Source organism: Salvia miltiorrhiza, chromosome 4, assembly GCF_028751815.1.
Source record: "Salvia miltiorrhiza cultivar Shanhuang (shh) chromosome 4, IMPLAD_Smil_shh, whole genome shotgun sequence".
In the NCBI taxonomy this organism is placed as follows: domain Eukaryota; kingdom Viridiplantae; phylum Streptophyta; class Magnoliopsida; order Lamiales; family Lamiaceae; genus Salvia; species Salvia miltiorrhiza.
The window spans coordinates 19,567,151-19,586,490 of record NC_080390.1 but is presented as its reverse complement, the minus strand read 5'-3'; the positions used below and the strand labels follow the sequence as shown (position 1 = coordinate 19,586,490).

At 43.6% G+C, this 19,340-nt stretch overlaps 2 protein-coding genes across 3 annotated transcripts; one reads left to right on the top strand and one right to left on the bottom strand.

Annotated features, from left to right (window-relative positions):
* Positions 1-1,713: 1,713 nt before the first annotated feature.
* On the bottom strand, positions 1,714-2,922 carry LOC131023700 (uncharacterized). 2 transcript variants are annotated; one of them, XR_009101482.1, is made up of 2 exons: positions 2,135-2,922; positions 1,714-2,034 (listed from the first exon to the last, which is right to left on the bottom strand). XR_009101482.1 is itself a non-coding variant. In XM_057953271.1 (2 exons), the coding sequence occupies exons 1-2, from the start codon at positions 2,766-2,768 to the stop codon at positions 1,926-1,928; spliced, it is 420 nt and encodes a 139-aa protein (XP_057809254.1). In that variant the 5' UTR covers positions 2,769-2,922; the 3' UTR covers positions 1,714-1,925. The 2 variants fall into 2 exon arrangements, 1 of the variants encoding a protein (XP_057809254.1); XM_057953271.1 differs by having other exon boundaries at positions 2,458-2,922.
* Positions 2,923-9,401: 6,479 nt separating this feature from the next.
* Positions 9,402-11,843, top strand: LOC131023117 (uncharacterized). The gene is made up of 3 exons (XM_057952660.1): positions 9,402-9,479; positions 10,053-10,499; positions 11,655-11,843. Exons 1-3 carry the CDS (start codon positions 9,402-9,404, stop codon positions 11,841-11,843), a joined length of 714 nt encoding a protein of 237 aa, XP_057808643.1.
* Positions 11,844-19,340: the final 7,497 nt, after the last annotated feature.

Genomic DNA, 19,340 nt, shown 5'->3' with positions numbered 1-19,340 from the left:
AACCTTGCCGAACTCATTTCTCCAGATTTAGGCTTTCCCGATCATAAATCCGCGCAGAACTCCGATTGAAAAAAAAAATAATAGCCGTGAGATCGATTCCCCTTTGATTGAACTCCGCTTCCCACAGACGGCACCAGAATGTAAAACAATAAGGCGAAATTGAAAAAAACACAGCACACAGCAATTACGTGGTTCGGCAATTTTTTTGCCTACATCCACAGCAGAAGGATAGATCACGCTCTTATTGATGACAATCAAACAGTACGAAGTGTTATGCTTCGAGCTCCTTAACCATGGCTACGCTTAGCATCTCTCAACTCTATACAACAGTGTATTTTCACTCTCTCTTTTTGAATGACTAACACACCACCCACAAGAATGTAACTGCTGAGTATTTATACTCCTAATGGAAATACACAGATTAAAACTAGATGCATGATCAACGGCTGTAGAAAGCTTACTCAAATAACCAATCTGTTATAAGAGCTCTGCTCGTGTACATGCAGTCCATGCAGCTAATCATATGCACCTCCAATATTGTGAGCATACTCAACAATAAATATTAAAATATATATTAAAATTGTACAAAATATATTGATTTGTTCATTAATTAATTATAGGAACCAACAATATATATTTTAAAATATAAACAATACTATAAATATAAATTATGAGTGTTTTATGCTTGTATTTTATTTCAAATTAACTATTTTAATATTAGGTCAATGCCCATTTTATTTAACAAATAAACTCATCACTAAATCATATAAAGTGATTTTTATAAATATTTTTATTTCTTTGTTGATAAAGTATTTGATGGATCTCAATCATGACTCATTAACCAATAGTTTAAAACATAAATCTAATATCCTTTGGATAAATTAATTATAGTTTTGGAGGGAAATTTTTGCAACCCAAAACCTTGCTTATATATCTATATATATATATATATATATATATATATATATATATTGGGATTTATATTTTTATTTTTATTCATTTTCTTTAACTTCTTATTATTTGTTTTATTTCTTTTCAATCAATTACTTATAAAATAATTAATACACATATCATATCAAAGATCACAATAATAGTTTTAATTTGAAATATTTTATTTAAATATATGATTTAAAATATAAAAATTGTTTTTTTTTCAATATTCAAATTTTCAAAAATTCTCTCTACTCTCTCATCTTTTTTGGATAAATTTATTTTTAATTCTTTTTAATTAGTATTTTTTCAACTTAGTTTTTTTTAATATTTAATTCAAATATATTAAATTAAAATTAATTTCTACAAATATAAAGAGTTAAAATAATACTCCCTCCGTCCACGAAATAAACTCCCAGTTGGGGTTCGGCACGAAGACTAAGAAAAGCTGAAAAAGGTGTTATGAGTGGGATAAAAGGGTAGTGTTAATGACTTTTGATTACTTTTCTTAATCTTTAATTAGCATAAAGGTGTTTACACCCTTTGCATTCTTTTCCTTTTGATTTACTTAAATTATTTACATTCTTTTTATTCCTTATTTATTTTAGAATCCACTGATTTTCTGCAGTTAAATAAACTTTATTAAATAAATTGAACATTGTTTTTATTCCTTTATTTACCCTTTACAGATTAAGTGAACAACAATAAACTTGCATTAAATGAACAAGTACAAGTACCGAAAATTAAGTGAACAAAAATAAACTTGCATTAAATAAACTTGCATTAAATGAACAAGTGTTATACTCCCAACACATTAAAACTGGCACCAACACAAGTACCGAAATTTTTTGGAGGGAATTTAAGAGCCCTCACCTACACTTGAAAACAACAATAAATAGGGGAACTTAAGGCTGCTGCCCACATTCTTCATTACAAAAAATGAGCAACTTAAGAGCTAGGCCTAAGTTAACTAATGATGATAGGAATTCTTTGGCTCAATGCTGCTCCAACACAGCACGCAAGGTAAGCTCCATTATGGTGCGAAGAAGCAAGCTGCCGAGAAGTTCCACGTCGACTTGAGGACCGTTTGGATGATCTGGAAATCTGCCAGTATCAATGTTCAATTATCAGTTCACAGCCACATTTAGAGTATAACAGCACCCTCAGAAAAGACTCAGAAAATACTCATCACATGAGAGCATACCAATTACCACATAACCAATATGATCACAAATCCTCAGAAAAACTTCATCATCGGGTTCACAGCCCCCACACACAATCAGTTAACAAATCCTCAAGAAAACTCATCATAGGGTTCACAATAAGCAAGAAATGGCATCACCAGCCCCCACACACAATCAGTTCACAAATCCTCAGAAAAAATCATCATAGGGTTCACAATAAGCACGAAATGGCATCACCAGCCCCCAATCAGTCCACAAATCCTCATAAAAACTCATCATAGGAGGAAATAAGCACGAAATGGCATCACCAGCCCCCAAAAAGCAGTAAAACAAACGATTTCACCTAGCTTCAAGAGTTCGCTTCGCCGGGACCCGATCCATAGTAGATCTAGTCGCCGGGAGCAAATGGAGCGTAGATGGAGGCGGCGGAACCCTAGATTCAGTAGCAATTAACGGCTGTTGGGACTCATCAAAATAATCGAGCTGCATGGACAGGAACTGTGTTTTCGGCACCATGGACTCCGTTTCCGACACCATGGACTCTGTTTCCGGCACCATGGACCCAAGGTAGGCGGCATATGATTTTGCCACCGATTCCATGGACGGGAACTCTTTGGATTCAGAATCGATCTCCCAATCAAGGTTATTAGCCATCAGTGAATGGAGAAGAGAGACGAAGGTGAATGGAGAAGAAAATCGGTGGAGAAGATATGTGAATGAAGAAGAAGAGCGGCGGATGAGACGATAGAAATTCCCAAATGAGGAATGAAGTAGAGTAAGAATAGGGAACCCTAGTGCCGATTAGGTAAATGAAATGGGTTGGGAAGATTTATTTTAATTAATATTGGGAAGATTTAATTAAGGTTGGTTAAAATTAATTAAGGGTAAAGGGTAGTAAAACTAAAAAAGAAGGGAGGGTATAATTGTCCAAAAAGCAGAGTAGGAGTTTATTTCGTGGACAAAAATTTAAGGGCAAGTAGTAGTTTATTTCGTGGACGGAGGGAGTACATTATTGAGCCCAATATCTTCATGATTTATAATTTTATATAGACCAAAAATTATGCCAAATAGATTAAATAATGAAATAGAATAATAAAGTAAGAAAAATGGTTTAATTACTCACGAGATTTGTAGAATTGGCTCTATAACTTCATGATTTATCTTAAGATCATAAACTCCTACACAAAGAAATTATACATTAATTATAAATCACACTATAAAGATCAATTGGACCGCCCACATGGGCCACATGCTAAAAGCCCATTTAAATAATAATCATATTATAAATACACATCTCTACTCAAATTAGGGTTTACACACAAAAGATTAGTTGTGCGGCTGCGCCACATCTCCAGCCGTAAATCTCCTCTTTTCCCAGACGATAGAAATTACCTCTAATTCACCTACACCGTCGTTTGCACCTCAATTATTGGAGCAAATTTGAATAATAAAAATAATAATAATGATGATGATGATGATGATGATGATGATGATGATGATGATGATGATGATGATGATGATGATGGTGTGCAGAGCAGAGAAGTGGTATAAGCCAGAGGAGCGGGCTTCATCAAAGAAACGGACTTCTGCAGAGAAGTCAGAGGGATGGGCCTTGTCAGAGGAACGGTTTGCACCAGAGAAGCCATTCTCGCCAGAGAAATGGTCTTCGCCAGAGGAATCACCAAAAGAGCGGGAAAATCTCCCGCTTGAGGGCAGAATTACTATTATGCCCCCGACCACGCAAGACGCATGTTCCAGCCATGAAATTACCATTTTACCCTTAACGTGTAATCTATAAATAGCCATGAGCATGTACCTTGTAGATTTACGATTACTTCATTTGCAATACAACAGCAATCGGATTCTCGTGCTCTCAACTTTGCTTTTCTCTCCCGTTCTTCCAAACAACACTAGGCATAATTCAAAATCCAACAATAATATACCGATCAAATCGATACCCGTTCAATCATACTTCACCATCTGGCGCCGTCTGTGGGAAATCTGGGCTAAGACGTGAGGTTCGACCACCTGCGCATGTAGATCCGTAATTGTGGTCGGGTTTGCGTGCGCAGGTCCCAATTAAGCTGATAATCTGATTACCCAACCGAATCCAGACCGATACTCGCGTTTTTCATGATGATCCACCTCCGGTCTTTTAAGATCGGTGGTTTTTTTATGTTTTCCTTGCATGTGCATGTGGGGGAGGGTGTGGAAAATGAAGATCGAAGGTTGTTTTATGGTTATTTTGCACGCGACCATGATAAGTGTGTGCGGTTATACTGTTTTTTCGTTTAATTCTTATTTTTCTTACGAATCTAACGTATCTCGCTAACGATCTGTTGATTGGTGCTCTGTTTTGTGTTTTTGGGGGTTTTGTGGTTAATTTACCGAGTAATACGTCTTCGCTTCCGAATTTGACTCCGAATCTAAGGGAAAATCTCCACCATTCTCTCTACTTACGTTTTAAACCGTGCTCTGGGTTTATTTCCTAGTGCGCGGGGGTGTTTTCTTATGGGATCTCTTAATGGCTTTCGTGCCAGAGTTCGCGATACTCCACATTTCGTATTTCTCCGATAGCGGACAGGCCGATCTGCTTTTACTTGAAATATCTTCTCACATTTTTCATGTGTAGGTACTATGGGTTCTTCGGACGCTCACCGCACTCTGGAGAAGGAATTTGACAACGTTGGGCTTAACTCCGCTGCTCACACCACTGAGGTTCCGACTTCGCTGTTCAACGGTATGCAGGCTAGCACCGTCTTCACCGCGCCGCCAGGCTTTCACACTGTCTCAACTACCCCGCTGACGGGGCAGAATGCTAATACCCAGAGATCTGCTCTGGTGATCCCGGGTTCCGACATGCCAAGCTTGATCCCCACGTCTGGTGGACCGCTAAACTTTGGGCTGGCAGAGCAGATGATGGCTCTGCTCAACTACGCTGCTGTGCGCTAGGCGTTGGGGACTCCTCTGCTGTCTACCGTCCCCGCTGCAACTCCCTTGATGGGTGCGATTAATCCACAGGGCACTGAAGTCCCGCCTCCTGCTGCTCTGGAGGTGAACGACCCGCTTGCCAACAAACAGGCTATGATGCCTAGGGAGACACAGAAGGTCCCGGCTGAGAGGGAATTGGAGAGAAGACCAGAGGGGAACCGAGTTAGGCTCAATAGCATCGTCAGGAAGGAGGGGGTTGACGAGTCTGATAGTCAATCCATCACTCCCATGTTCGAGGAGGGAAGGCCAGGGGAGAACATGAGACTGAAAAACCAAGTATCACAACAGAAGAACCAGCTGAAGGACTTGGAGGATTCGCTGAGGGAGAAGTCACAAAGGGACGATAGGGCACAGAGGTCAGAGAAGTCCCATCGGGCAGAGAAGTCGTACCGGTCAGAGAGATCGCACCGGTCAGAGAAATCACTACAGACAAGGAGGTCAGAGGGGCGGGAGCAGGAGTACTCCTTTGGAAAGCAGGACAACAGGGTTCACAAGCGTCATGCTCATGACCCACCAAGGGACAGAAGGGAGCACGGGAGGAACAAGGATGATAAGCGAGCTAGAACATCGAGGGTCCCCACCACCAGTAAAAGCCCTTTCTTCGCTGACATCTTGGCGGACACTCTGCCAAGGAGTTACAAGCCCATTTATCTGGATTATGATGGTACCACCGACCCGGAGGTACACCTCAACCGATTTGAGGGATTAGTCACTCTTCACATGTATACTGAGGGCATCAAGTGCCGCATATTCTCCACAACATTGATTGGACCTGCCCAGCTGTGGTTTGGGACGCTCGCCCCAAATTCCATCCATTCTTTTGAGGATTTACAGACACGTTTCTTAAGGCAGTTCGCGAGTTCGCGAAGGGTTGGTAAGTCAGCTCTTTCCTTGATGGATATCAAACAAGATCAAAATGAAACACTCCGGGAATACACTGCCCGGTTCAACCTCGCTGCTCTGGAGGTGCCAGAGGCAGAGTCGCAGATCAAAAATTGCGCCTACGTCAGAGGGCTCAAGCCGGGGCTCTTTTTCGATGAGCTGCAAATCAGACCGACCAGGGATTTTGATGATATCATGGCTTGGCTGCCAGGGTATTTACAGCTGGAGGATGTCAGGATGGCAAAGAAGGCTGAAAATGACAAATATAAGGCCAAAATGGGTGAAGAAGCGTCAGAGCGAAGCAGACACCAGGACCGGGCTCCTTTCAGAGGGTTGCCCCCAAATGTGCCCCCTCTCCAAGCAGAAGTGCCACCTCGCCAGCAGCGCACTGTAAACGAAGTAACTCGTTTTGACGAGTACACTCCACTGAACAAACCACAGGAGGAGATTTTCCATCTGATAAAAAAACCAGCCATTCTTCAGGGCACCCGGGACTTACAGAGATGGGCAGCCGCAACAAGGGCCTAATAACAAGCTATGTGAATACCATAACTCTTACGGGCATTATACCAAGCATTGCGGGCACCTTAAGCATCCGTTGGAGTTTTTGGTGCGTCAGGGTAATCTGGATCAATTTATTGCCAGAGGGAATGAAGGCCGAGATCAGAGGCCAGAGCAGAGAAATGAACGAAGACAGGATCAGGGGAACAACAGGGACCGCAGACCCAAAGAAAACCGGGATAACCACAGAGAGGGGGCAGAAAGGCAGGCCCCTCCCTTCCCATATAGGAGGGAAGTCCATATGATCTGTGGGGAAAATGGGACACCCACATCCAACAGGGCCAAAAAACAAGTTGTACGTGCAGTGAAATCAGGGTATTACCATAAACAGGTCATGGATATTACAAGCGCGGCAGAGGAGTCGCCTATTACGTTTGGATCCGAGGATCTGAGGACACTTATGTACCCCCACGACGATGCGTTGGTCATTTCAGCGGATATAGCAACTTGCATTGTACATCGCGTCTTTATAGACTCGGGAAGCGCGGTGAACATTCTGTACTTAGAATGCCTTCAGAAAATAGGAATTGAAGCCAACATCGAACCCACGAACTCCCCTCTGTTCGGGTTTGGGGGAGAGATTGTCATGCCGGTCGGGTTTGTGAAATTGCCGGTCACACTGGGCAGAGCGGATGCGTGTAAAAACAGGATGATACGATTCCTGGTAGTAGATATGCCCCAACCATCCTACAATGTGATACTTGGGCGCCCTGCTCTGACGGCTTTCAGAGCGATTATTTCGATGTTTCACTTAAAAATGAAGTTCCCCATCGGAGGGGGGAGAGTGGGAGAAATATGGGGTGATAAAAAAATATCAAAAGAATATCATGTGCGGATGCTCACAAACTCTTTAGGGCAGAAAAGAGAAAGAATAACGGAGGGGCCAGACACCCGAAAAAAGGGGAAAGTGAGCGAGGCGACTGCCTCGGCAGAGGAACGACAAGAGTTTGCGGGATTACTGAAAGATCGGGATAGTACAGAGAAGTTCGCCCTGGTTTCCACTAGTGACGTGTGCAACATGATAGAATTATTCCCTGGGCGAGAGGGTTTTCAGACCAAGATTGGGTCTTCCATGAATGAACAAACTACAGAGGAGCTAATTAGCTACCTCCGAAGAAACGCGGATGTGTTCGCCTTCAGCACAGCCAACTTAAAGGGAATAGACATAGGATTGGCAGAGCATTGCCTCAATGTGGATCTTAAGGTCAAACCAGTGAAGCAAAGAATGAGACATTTTGGGGCCGAGAAAGACGCCGCAATTAGGGAACAGGTCCAAGGGCTGCTGGACGCAGGGCATATTGAGGAAGTACAATACCCAGAGTGGATTTCGAACGTCGTGATGGTGGCCAAGAAGACAAACACCTGGCGGATGTGCGTGGACTATAGAGACTTGAACGCTGCCTGCCCAAAAGACCACTATCATTTGCCGAAGATTGATCAACTAGTAGACTCTACCTCTGGTTGCGCGCTTCTATCAATGATGGATGCGTACCAGGGCTATCACCAGGTGAAAATGCATAGAGGGGACATTGCTAAAACGGCTTTCGCCGTCTGCCGTGGGGTTTACGGCTGGAAGAGTATGCCGTTTGGATTGAAAAACGCAGGGGCTACATACCAAAGGATGATGGAAAAAACCTTCAAAGAACAACTTTCAAGGAACATATCAGTGTATGTCGACGACATGTTGGTACGCAACGTCAAAACGGAGGACCATGTCTCTGATCTGGAGGAAGTTTTTACGGTCAAAAGAAACCACCGACTTATGCTCAACCCGGCGAAGTGCACCTTTGGGGTCACCACGGGAAAATTCTTGGGATACGAAGTCACTCCCGCAGGGATTGAGGTCAATACAGAAAAAGTCAAGGCTATCATGGAAATGACACTGCCCAGAGGAATCAAGGAAGTGCAAACTCTGAACGGGCGTATCACTGCTTTGAGCAGGTTCATCTCACGATCAGCGGAGCGCAGCATGCCGTTCTTTAAAATCCTGAGGATCAAATAACCAAGTTTCAATGGACAGCGAAATGTCGGACGGCGTTTGAGGATCTCAAAGCCTATCTAGCAGAGCTCCCAACTCTGACCAAGCCAATCCCGGGAGAAATATTGTATTTATACATAGCAGTGGGTGAAGAATTAGTCAGCTCTGTGCTTATCAGAGAGGAGGGAAATCACCAGAGGCCGATCTACTTTGTCAGCAGAATCATTCAGGGCCCTGAGTTAAATTACACGGAAATCGAAAAGGCTGCTCTGGCGGTCATGGTCACGGCACGGAAACTGAGGCCTTATTTCTTATCACATCAGGTAGTGGTGCGAACTGCTTTACCTTTCAGGCAGGTGCTGGGGCGACCGAATTTGTCAGGAAGAATGGTCAAGTGGGCTGCGGAATTGGGGGAGTATGACGTCGAATATGAGCCAAGAACGACAATCAAAGCGCAAGCTCTTGCGGACTTCATCCAAGAAACCACTCGACGACCTGTGCAAGAATTTTGGATTGCTTTCGTTGATGGATCGGTAACAAAGGAAGGGTGCAGAATTGGGGTGTACATCATCTCCCCAAGCTATGGGATATACCAGTTTGCCATCAAATTCACTTGCTGGATGTCCAACAACGAGGCCGAGTAAGAGGCCGTGGTCAGAGGGGCGCATATCTTGTCAGAGCTGAGGGCTGAATGTGTTATCATCAGAACCAATTCCCAATTAGTGGCTCAACAATTGTCGGGGGCGTATCATGTCAAAGACCATCGAATGAAAGCATATCACTGCAAAATCAATGAAATGAAACAAAAATTCATGGAGTTTAAAATCGAGTAAATTTTCTGGGAAGAAAATACAAAGGCAGACTTGTTGGTGCGGATGGCCAGCGCGGTAGAACAGACGTGGAATGATGAGATCATATTGCTCTGCGATACCAGAGAGATGGGGACTTCACAGGTCTTTTCAGTGGAAATCAGGGATGATTGGCGGGCCCCAATTATACACTTTCTCAAGACAGGGGAACGGTTGAGCAAAGAATCTAATTAGAGGGCTCGATACGAGAATTATTGCTTGATCAATGATCAACTCTACAAGCAATCCTTTACTCAGCCTTTATTAAAATGTTTATCGCCCGAAGAAGCTAATTTTGCTTTAAAAGAAATTCATGCAGGTTGCTGTGGTGGGCATACGGGATTCAGGGATCTCGTACGAAAAATAATTCGTGCAGGGTTTTATTGGCCTAACGTCAACAAGGACGCCAGGAAATTCGTCCGCAAATGCGAGGCTTGCTAGAGACATGCGGGGAGAATCAATGTGCCAGGGGAAACCATGGGAGTTATGTTGCCAGTTCGACGAAGTAACGGTGGAGCGATTCATCTGGCGAAACATATGTTGCCGGTTTGGCGTTCCAAGGATCATTGTATCAGACAATGGAACCCAATTCACAAGGCAGAGGATTGCTGACTTCTGTGACCGAATGACATCACTCAGTGGTTCGTGTCCGTGGCTCATCCTCAAGCAAATGGATAGGTGGAGCTAGCAAATAGATCAATCTGCGAGGGGATCAAAAAGCGGCTGAATCAGAGCAGAGGGAAATGGATCGAGGAGTTAGACACTGTCCTTTGGGCCTACCGAACTAGCCCAAATACAGCAATCGGAGAGGCGCCTTTCACCCTGGTATACGGGTCCAATGCAGTAATACCAGTGGAGGCCAGACTGGAGTCATATCGCATTACTACCTACGACACGGAGCAAAATTCCGAACTCCGAAGAACAGAGCTTGATCTTGTCGAAGCGCAGAGGGAGGAAGCTCAAGTCAGAGCAGCGAAGTACAAAAGCATCATCAAGGCGGGATACGACAAGAGGGTCAGAGCAAGGAAGCTAGCCAAGGGCGACCTAGTCCTCAAGAGATCCAATGCATTGAAGCCAGTGGGCAAGTTCGAACCTAATTGGGAGGGTCCCTTCATCATCACCGAGGTCCTGGGCGGCGAAGCGTACACTTTGTTGGATCCAGACGTCAGAGCTCTCCCCAGACCGTGGAACATAAATACTCTGAAAAAGTTCTATGTGTAATGTTGATTCGATGACATGACAAATTATAGACCGAATACTCTTTTTCCCCACAAGGATTTTAACGAGATTCGGGGCCATGATATCAATAAAATCGGATACGTGGTTCTAGGGAATTCCCTGGTGTTGACTCATTTACTTTAAATTATTGCTTTCCAAATTACATATTTCAGTTAACATGTTCATGCAGAGCATTGTACATGTCACCAGAGGGGGGAGTAGGGTATATACCCATAATCCACAATTTACAAATTCAAATTGCTGCTTAGCAAGTCAAGGGATAAATAAACACCAAAGGCAGGGCCGAGGGAAGAGCAGAGAAATCACTTGAATCGTAAGCCGCGAAAGTTGGTTGCACCCCCAGGGTCTTCTATTCTCCGCGCAGAGGGTTACTGTTGAATCGTAAGCCGCGAAAGTTGGCTGCACCCACCGGGTCCTCCATGCTCCGCGCAGAGGGTTATTGTTGAATCGTGAGCCGCCAAAGTTGGTTGCACCCCCAGGGTCTTCCATGCTCCGCGTAGAGGGTTACTGTTGAATCGTAAGCCGCGAAAGTTGGTTGCACCCCCCGGGTCCTCCATGCTCCGCGCAGAGGGTTACTGTTGAATTGTAAGCCGCGAAAGTTGGTTGCACCCCCCGGGTCTTCCATTCTCCGCGCAGAGGGTTACTGTTGAATCGTAAGCTGCGAAAGTTGGTTGCACCCCCCGGGTCCTCCATGCTCCGCGCAGAGGGCTACTGTTGAATCGTAAGCCGCGAAAGTTGGTTGCACCCCCAGGGTCTTCCATGCTCCGCGCAGAGGGTTACTGTTGAATCGTAAGTCGCGAAAGTTGGTTGCACTCCCCGGGTCCTCCATGCTCCGCGCAGAGGGTTACTGTTGAATCGTAAGCCGCGAAAGTTGGTTGTACCCCCCGGGTCCTCCATGCTCCGCGCAGAGAGTTACTATTTAACCGTAAGCCACGAAAGTTGGTTGCACCCCCGGGTCTTCTAGGCTCCGTGCAGGGTGTTTCTTTAATCGTAAGCCGCGAAAGTTGGTTGCACCCTCCGGGTCTTCCATGCTCCGCGCAGAGTGTTCCAACTAAGCAAGAAGAGAAGCAGCGAGGGGAAGCAGCGAAGGAAAGCAGCAAATGGAGCAGCGAAGGGATGATTCAGAAGGAGGAGTCAGAGAAATCCTCGAAACAGGATTCAGAGAAATTCCCGAATGAGGAGTCAGAGCAATCCCAGAAGGAGGAGTCAGAGAGATATCCAGAGAAATGAGACAGAGTAACCACAGAGGGACGAACCAAAGATATCCCCGGAAAGGGGACTCAGAAGGATCATTTAGAGGGATCATCCAGAGGTGTCAGACAGAAAGCATAACCAGGAAAGCTGCTCAGAAGAAAGCCGACCAGAAGAACCACGAACACTTCAACAAAAAATAAGAATTCTACTCACAACAAAAACATGCATCACATCTCGAGGTCCTGGAATGCAAGCTCACATCAACTACAACAAACAATAAAACAATACGAAGGACAAGTGAATGTAGAACCAGCATAGAAATTAAAGGAATAAAAGAGTCATGAGGTAATTCCATTTATAATGCCAAAACGGCAGGATTGTACATTAAGATCAAAATAGATACTAAATATTTACAAGTCTGTGATTACAAAAAAAAAATGCTGATAAGGCCAGAGGAAGGGATAGCAGGGCAGTCAGGAGGGAGGAGCAGGGACAGTGGACTCATGAGCGGCAGAGACGGGAGGATTCGCAGCAACCGGAATAACGGCATCAACAACAGCCTCAAAAGCCTCGCCAGAGCGCCCCCCTGCCTCAAACACTAGCAACGTGCCAGAGTCTTTTATCGCGGGGAGACGGGCCTCCACGTCCAACAACTTCAATGCCTCCTACGCATAATTTGTTTCATCTTTATACAGGGCATAGAGTTGATCCACCGCAGCAGAGAGGGAGGCCAGATCTTCAAAGGCTGAGGCCTGGAAACCGGAGGGAAGAGGAGGCTCCATGCTGAAGCGGGAGAACCCCAAAGAGCTATCACCAGTCTGACCCCTCAGCTGGTTCACGAACTTCACCAGAGAGGGGCAGAAGGGAGGCCGGTATATGGGAGCAGCAGGTGCCGGTTCAGAGCAGACCCCAAAGGTAAATTGGGGGAGGGCCTTCTCCAAAACAAGGTACCACCACTCGAGCTTCTTTGGGGACTCAGCAGTGATCCCCAGTAGCCTGTTCAGGTCCTCATCCTTGATATTGTCCATCAGGACCTCCATGTCCAGAGCAGCGACTTGTTCCGGGGACGCACCCACCATCTCCGCCGCCTTCGTCGCCGTTTGCTTTATCACGTGGGCGAAGATGGAGCCGAATCCCTTAAGGTAATCCGGAGTCCGCTGAAAGGTCGCCAAGGTACCCTCCAGCATCATACCTAGGAATTGTTGGCCTTGGGGAGACAGGAAGAACTCCAAGCGTTGGTCCCGGGCCCCCAGAGCGTAGCCACGGTTCTGAGCACCTGTACAGGCTCTCCTCCAGCCACGCTTGGCCTCCTTATACTCCTCGTCGTACCTCGCCCGGAACTTGGCGAGGTTATCGTAGCCCTCCTTCTTGGCCCTCTCTAGCTTAGAGGCTAGAGAGGCCTTCTTCACCTCCGCCTGAGCAAGTTGGGCCCGCAGCTCGGCCACGTCTGCCTCGGCTTTGCTGTACCGCTCCACGGTACCGGCGACCTCCTCGTCGTGTTGCGCCGTCCGCTGCTTCTCTGCCTCCAAGTCATTCTCCAGTGCACCATAGTCATCGATGCACTGGATCACTTCCCCGACCCGGGACTCCAGCTGCAGAGAAATGATGGAAAAAATGTCAGGGCAGAGAAATCGAGAGGTTAGTAGTAAAATCATTTAAACATGGTAAATAATGCAGGGCACCTGAAGAACCAACTGGCTAAGTTGGTTATCCAACGCCGTCTTCTTTATCTTCTGCGTGGATGTGGGAAAGCAGAGCGTGGACAAAATCTCGCCCCTTCAGAGCCGAGATTGGTTTGGAGCTAGAGGCCTCTGACTCCCCTGCGGGCGAGGCCAATGCCTTGCCCCCTTCAGCATCCACGGAGACCGCCTCCGCTTCACCTGCCGACCCAGCCTCAGGGTCCACAAACTTGCTGGCCTTTTGCAGGCTCTCCTTGCGTCTCTTTGCTGCAAGGGCCAGCGTGGCAGTTTTTCTCTTCTTTTGGACTAAGCGGGAATCGGGAGTTGGGATGTTGTGGAGTATTTGAGATATGGGCACATCGTCCTCAATATCCACCACTGGAATGGCGGATTTCTCTCGGGTTTGGCCAGAGCCAGAGCCCCCTGCCCTCTGGCTGGCTGGACTAAACGTGGACAACACCTCCATGTCCTTCCCCTTGCCTGGAGGGAAATGCTGCACAGGAGTGGTCTCCCCAGGAACCACAGGTATCAGTTGGGAGACGTCTACCCCGAGGTCCACGGGCTGCCCAGAGCCCTGGCCTTCCTCGCCAGAGGGACGGTCAGATGCGAGATCGGCTCTGCATTTACTTCTCCACGACATCCCTGCAAACAAATATGGCTTTATCAACAAAGGCAAGGTAATAAATAATTTTCACATATCTGCTAACGCCTATTTTTACCTATAGATCCAGAAGGATACAAGGGAAACAGTCCGGTGGCAGCTAAGGCTGAGTTATCTTCAGTTAACTTCTTACAAGGGAAGGGAGCATCTTTATTGAGGGAATTAAGGAAATCTATTATACTCAAGTTAACAGCGGAGGGCTTCCCCATAGCAGGAGGCTTATAAGCAGTCAGAGATTCATGTCATTGCAGCTCTTGGGCATCGTATTGACGCCAGGAGCCACGGTTGGTTTTCACATAGCAGTAAAAGGACACGAAGCCCTTGTCGTGGGAGTTGAGGGAGTTGAGGAAGCTGGTGGGGTAGGATTTGCGGGCGGCAAAACTATACAGAGGGTGGCCCTGAAATCTGAGGGTTTGGGTTTGAAGGAACAACTCGGCGGTGTCTCCGTCCGCGTGGTTGACGTCATCCGCATTAAATGAATAGTTGAGAGAAAATCGCGAAGAGTAAAAAAGAAGAAGATGAATAGTAAGGATTTGAATCGCCTAAGTATAACGTACGCGGGCAACCACCAACTAGCGGGATGGGCGACACGTGGCACAAAGGAAATAATCAACAGTCAAGGATTTCTACGGAGAGACGAAAAGACGCGAAGGTTAAAAGGTAACCTCGAAAAGCGGAAAAGTACACTGTAAAATGGGCGGTCATTTAATGCGGATGACGTCAACCACGCGGATGAACACTCTGACTAGATTACTCTGCTCCAGAGCAAACTAGTCAGACCAGAGGGGGGAGTAGCTGATGAGGAGTAATATGTGCAGAGCAGAGAAGTGTTATAAGCCAGAGGAGCGGGCTTCATCAGAGAAACGGACTTCCGCAGAGAAGTCAGAGGGATGGGCCTTGTCAGAGAAACGGTTTGCACCAGAGAAGCCATTCTCGCCAGAGAAATGGTCTTCGCCAGAGGAATCACCAAAAGAGCGGGAAAATCTCCCGCTTGAGGGCAGAATTACTATTATGCCCCCGACCACGCAAGACGCATGTTCCAGCCATGAAATTACCATTTTACCCTTAACGTGTAATCTATAAATAGCCATGAGCATGTACCTTGTAGATTTACGCTTACTTCACTTGCAATACAACAACAATCGGATTCTCGTGCTCTCAACTTTGCTTTTCTCTCCCGTTCTTCCAAACAACACTAGGTATAATTCAAAATCCAACAATAATATACCGATCAAATCTATACCCGTTCAATCATACTTCACCAAATAATAATAATAATAATAATAATAATAATAATAATAATAATAATAATAATAATAATAATAATAATAAATTGTTTACTCAGTAATTTAATTGTTTAATGTCACAAGTTGGTTAATGTTTCAGAGTAAATCTATTTTTTAGTATAAAATAGTTACGCAAATTTAAAGTATATATAAAAAAAATACCTACATTCATATTAATCTGCGAATGAATGAATGCGAAATTCTCTTATGTTCTAATTTTTCTTCTCTGCGTCTGGTGATATAAAAGTTTTGACGAATTGATTCATACACTGACGAAACATCAATTACTCAAAATAAAAGGAATAAAATAATAAGATATTGAATCATGGTTACTTTTCGAGAATGATGTGATATGATTCAGTTTTATTAAAACCCGTGCCACTCCCTCCTAGGAAGTTCTTTCATGGACGGAGGGAGTATGTAATTACATAATTAACCTTCTATATTTTAAATTTTAAAAAAAAGGGGCATTATTTAAACAGTTAGATCATAAAGTGCTCTAGGCCTCAACTATTTATTTCCTCCGTAGAAAACTTTTGGGCCTCAAAATATTAAACCCATGAGCAAAATCCAATTATTAATTAGTTACATAATAAGAATATACCCCCTTCATCCACGATTCAATGCCCCACTTTGGTGTGGACACGGAGACTAAGAAAGCTGAAAAATGTGATCCGGATGAAATATAAGGATAGTTGACTAAAATGATAAAGATGGTTGACTAAAATAATAATTGTGAGTGAGTCCACTAGTGATAAAGTATACTCCCTCCGTCCCGCTATTCAAGTCTCATTACTTTCCGGCACGGAGATTAAGAAGAAGCAAATTAGATTAATAAAGAGTGTGGTTCACATGATTTAATTTGTGATTAAGGAAGAACTAATTATTTCTATTTTATTAATATCAAAAAGACTTAATTTTTTTTATTAATTTTATTTTTAATAATCTATAATTAAATTAAGTAATCACTAAAATTCGAAATGAAACCTAAAGCTGCCTAATACACTTATTCAAATAACACATGAATTGAAATCTGAAATTGAAGGCTGACACATAGCAAAAAAAAAAATGGCGCCAGAAAATGTAAATGAAATCTGCTTCCCTTATGAAATCTGAAATTTTCAAAGTTCCCACATTTTTTCACTCGTTCAAAAGCTACTCCCTTTATAAATAGGGCAGAAACAACTTTTCAGAATCTACACAACTCCTACAAATCAAAAAAAAGCTCCAAGATGGCTAGAAGGAAGGATCTTTAATTTCTTCCTTTGAGAGGGCTGCCATCATCCAATTTCTTCTTGAAGGAAGCCAAAGTGGAAAACCAGCTAAAGGCAAGATCAATGTTGCGGTGCAAAGTGGAGCTGTTACCGACGAACGATTAGTCGTATTTGGGCAGCTGCAAATAAACAAAGAGCAAGTGGTGAGGTAATTAGTTCATTGAGTAAAAAAAAGCTAAGGCTAAGGAGAAAACTTGTAGAACTTGATTTACATTTGATTGCTAGCTTAGAATTGTCAAAAAGATCTATCATTAGAAGGCTAGCATGTGGGATTAAATGCAGTAAAAGCACTATTGGTAGATGGATAAAATCAGGACTGATCAGACCTCATTCAAGTGTAATAAAACCTGATCTTACACTCCAAAAAAGTTGTTTAGGCTACGTTTTTCCTTAGAAGCTCTAGAATATGACAGGATTCTTAGGAGTTTGACATTTAAAAGTATGCACAACACAGTCCACATTGATGAGAAATGGTTCTATATCACAAAAAGTGCCCAGAAGTTCTATTTGACTCCTGAAGAGATAGAACCTCACAGGACATGCAAGAACAAGAAGTTCTTCACCAAGGTGATGTTCATGTGTGCTGTATGTAGGCCATTTTTTGGGGCTGATGGTGTATGCTTGTTTGATGGAAAAATTGGAATTTTTCCATTCACTGAATTGGTGCCAGCCAAAAGAAACAGTAAGAACAGGGCTGCAGGTACAATGGAGTGGAAACTAATTCAAAGCATCACCAAACAAAGTAGTGAAAGATTGCCTAATCTACAAGGTACATAGAGTGAATGAAATCTGCTCTAAATGTAACAATAGCATGTATCATGTGCAATTCATTTCAGTTTATGCAATGTAGAAAGGAAATGTACGGATTTTTTTTTAAACTGGCCACCATACACCTTTGATATTCATTTGGTGCATCAACCACCAAACTTCCCATATACAAACATCAATGATCTGGGGTGGTTTAGGGCAATACAAAGCCTCCAAACTAAATCAGTGTCTACAAATGTGAATGGTCTAGTGAATGTTGTCATTAACTCATTCAATGAGTTAAGCCCAACAACTTTGAATAAAGTGTTTTTAAGCTTGCAAAGCTGTATGGTTGAAATTCTGAAAGATAAGGGGATGAATAGCTACAAGATCCCTCATTTAAGGAAGGATGCTTTGGTTATGCAGGATATGCTTCCCTTGAATCTCCAAGTTCCAAGTGAACTTGTTAGGGAGTGCATATCCCATTTAATTGACAATGGAGCATTGTCAATTAGTGATACACTAATGAAGGATTAGGGAGTGCATGCAAGATGCACATATGAGGTTGAGATGATGGTGCATCAACTTCAAATTCAAGGAACTGAAGTTATGTGAAGTAGAATGAGACATTTTGAAGAAAGAATCCTTTTGTGAATGCAGAAATGAATGAAGGAATTGATTGGAGGCTGTAGAAGTTATGAAGGAATTTTTGTGAAGTTATGTAAAGGAAGGAATGCAGAAGCTGTGTAGAAGTAATTTTGTGAAGTTATGAATGATTTTTTGTAAATGAATGAATGAATTTCTTTTGTAAAGTTATGAATGAATTTTTGGAAATGAATGAATGAATGCAGAAAACCATGAATGAATGCAGTCAACCAACAACACCATCAAACAGCAGCCAACCAACAACACCATCAAACAACACCCAACCAACAACATCACATAAACAACACCCAACCAACAACATCACATAAACAGCAGCCAACCAACAACTCAAAAAACCCAATCATGCTAGAACAACGGAAACCAAACCATAAGAACTGGGGAACATGGACGAATCAGGTTCTTTTCATCTCATATTAATTCGAAATAAATCACAGTTCAACCAGTTACACGGGGACATAAAAAATGAGGATCAATCATCATTTCAGACCACATTTACACACATACCACATATTACTAACACTGCATATCCCACATCCAATTGTCTAAACCAAACCATAAGCACAAGAGATCGCCAACAACCAATACCAGAATAGAGATTAAGGTAGATCTCACCAGAAAAAATGCAGGAAGCAGGGTTTTCATCATCAAAAACACGCTGTCGTTTATATCACTGTGTTGTCAATTTTCCTCGCACAGAAAAAATGAATTAGGGTAAGAACTAGGGTTTGAATCACAAATCGGTTCTTCATCGAAGAGTGTTATTCGACGAAAGGCGTAAGAGAGAGAGTGAGGGCTTCAGATTTGAAATGGATCTACATCACAGGGATCGGGAATGGGTGATGGTGGAGGAATAGGAGGTGAGAGATGAATGCAGAGAGGCGGCGGCTTACACCCAAGAAAGTCGACGGTGGAGAGGCGGAGGATGAATGCAGAGGGGCGATCGGGAATCGAGAGAGAGATAGAGAAGCTTTAGGATTTTCTTTATGCGGCGGAATCAAGAATGGCAAATAGAGGTGCAATGAATTAGGGGGTGGAGTCCGAGTAATTAGGGATTAATTAGTATTATAATTAGTCAGTTAATTTAATCTAAGTATGCCCTTATTATTTCCTAAAAAAGAAATGAGACATCATCGGTGGGACAACCCAAAAAGGAATACGAGACATGAATAGCAGGACGGAGAGAGTAGTAAATATAGAATATAAAAATGATAAAGGTGTTT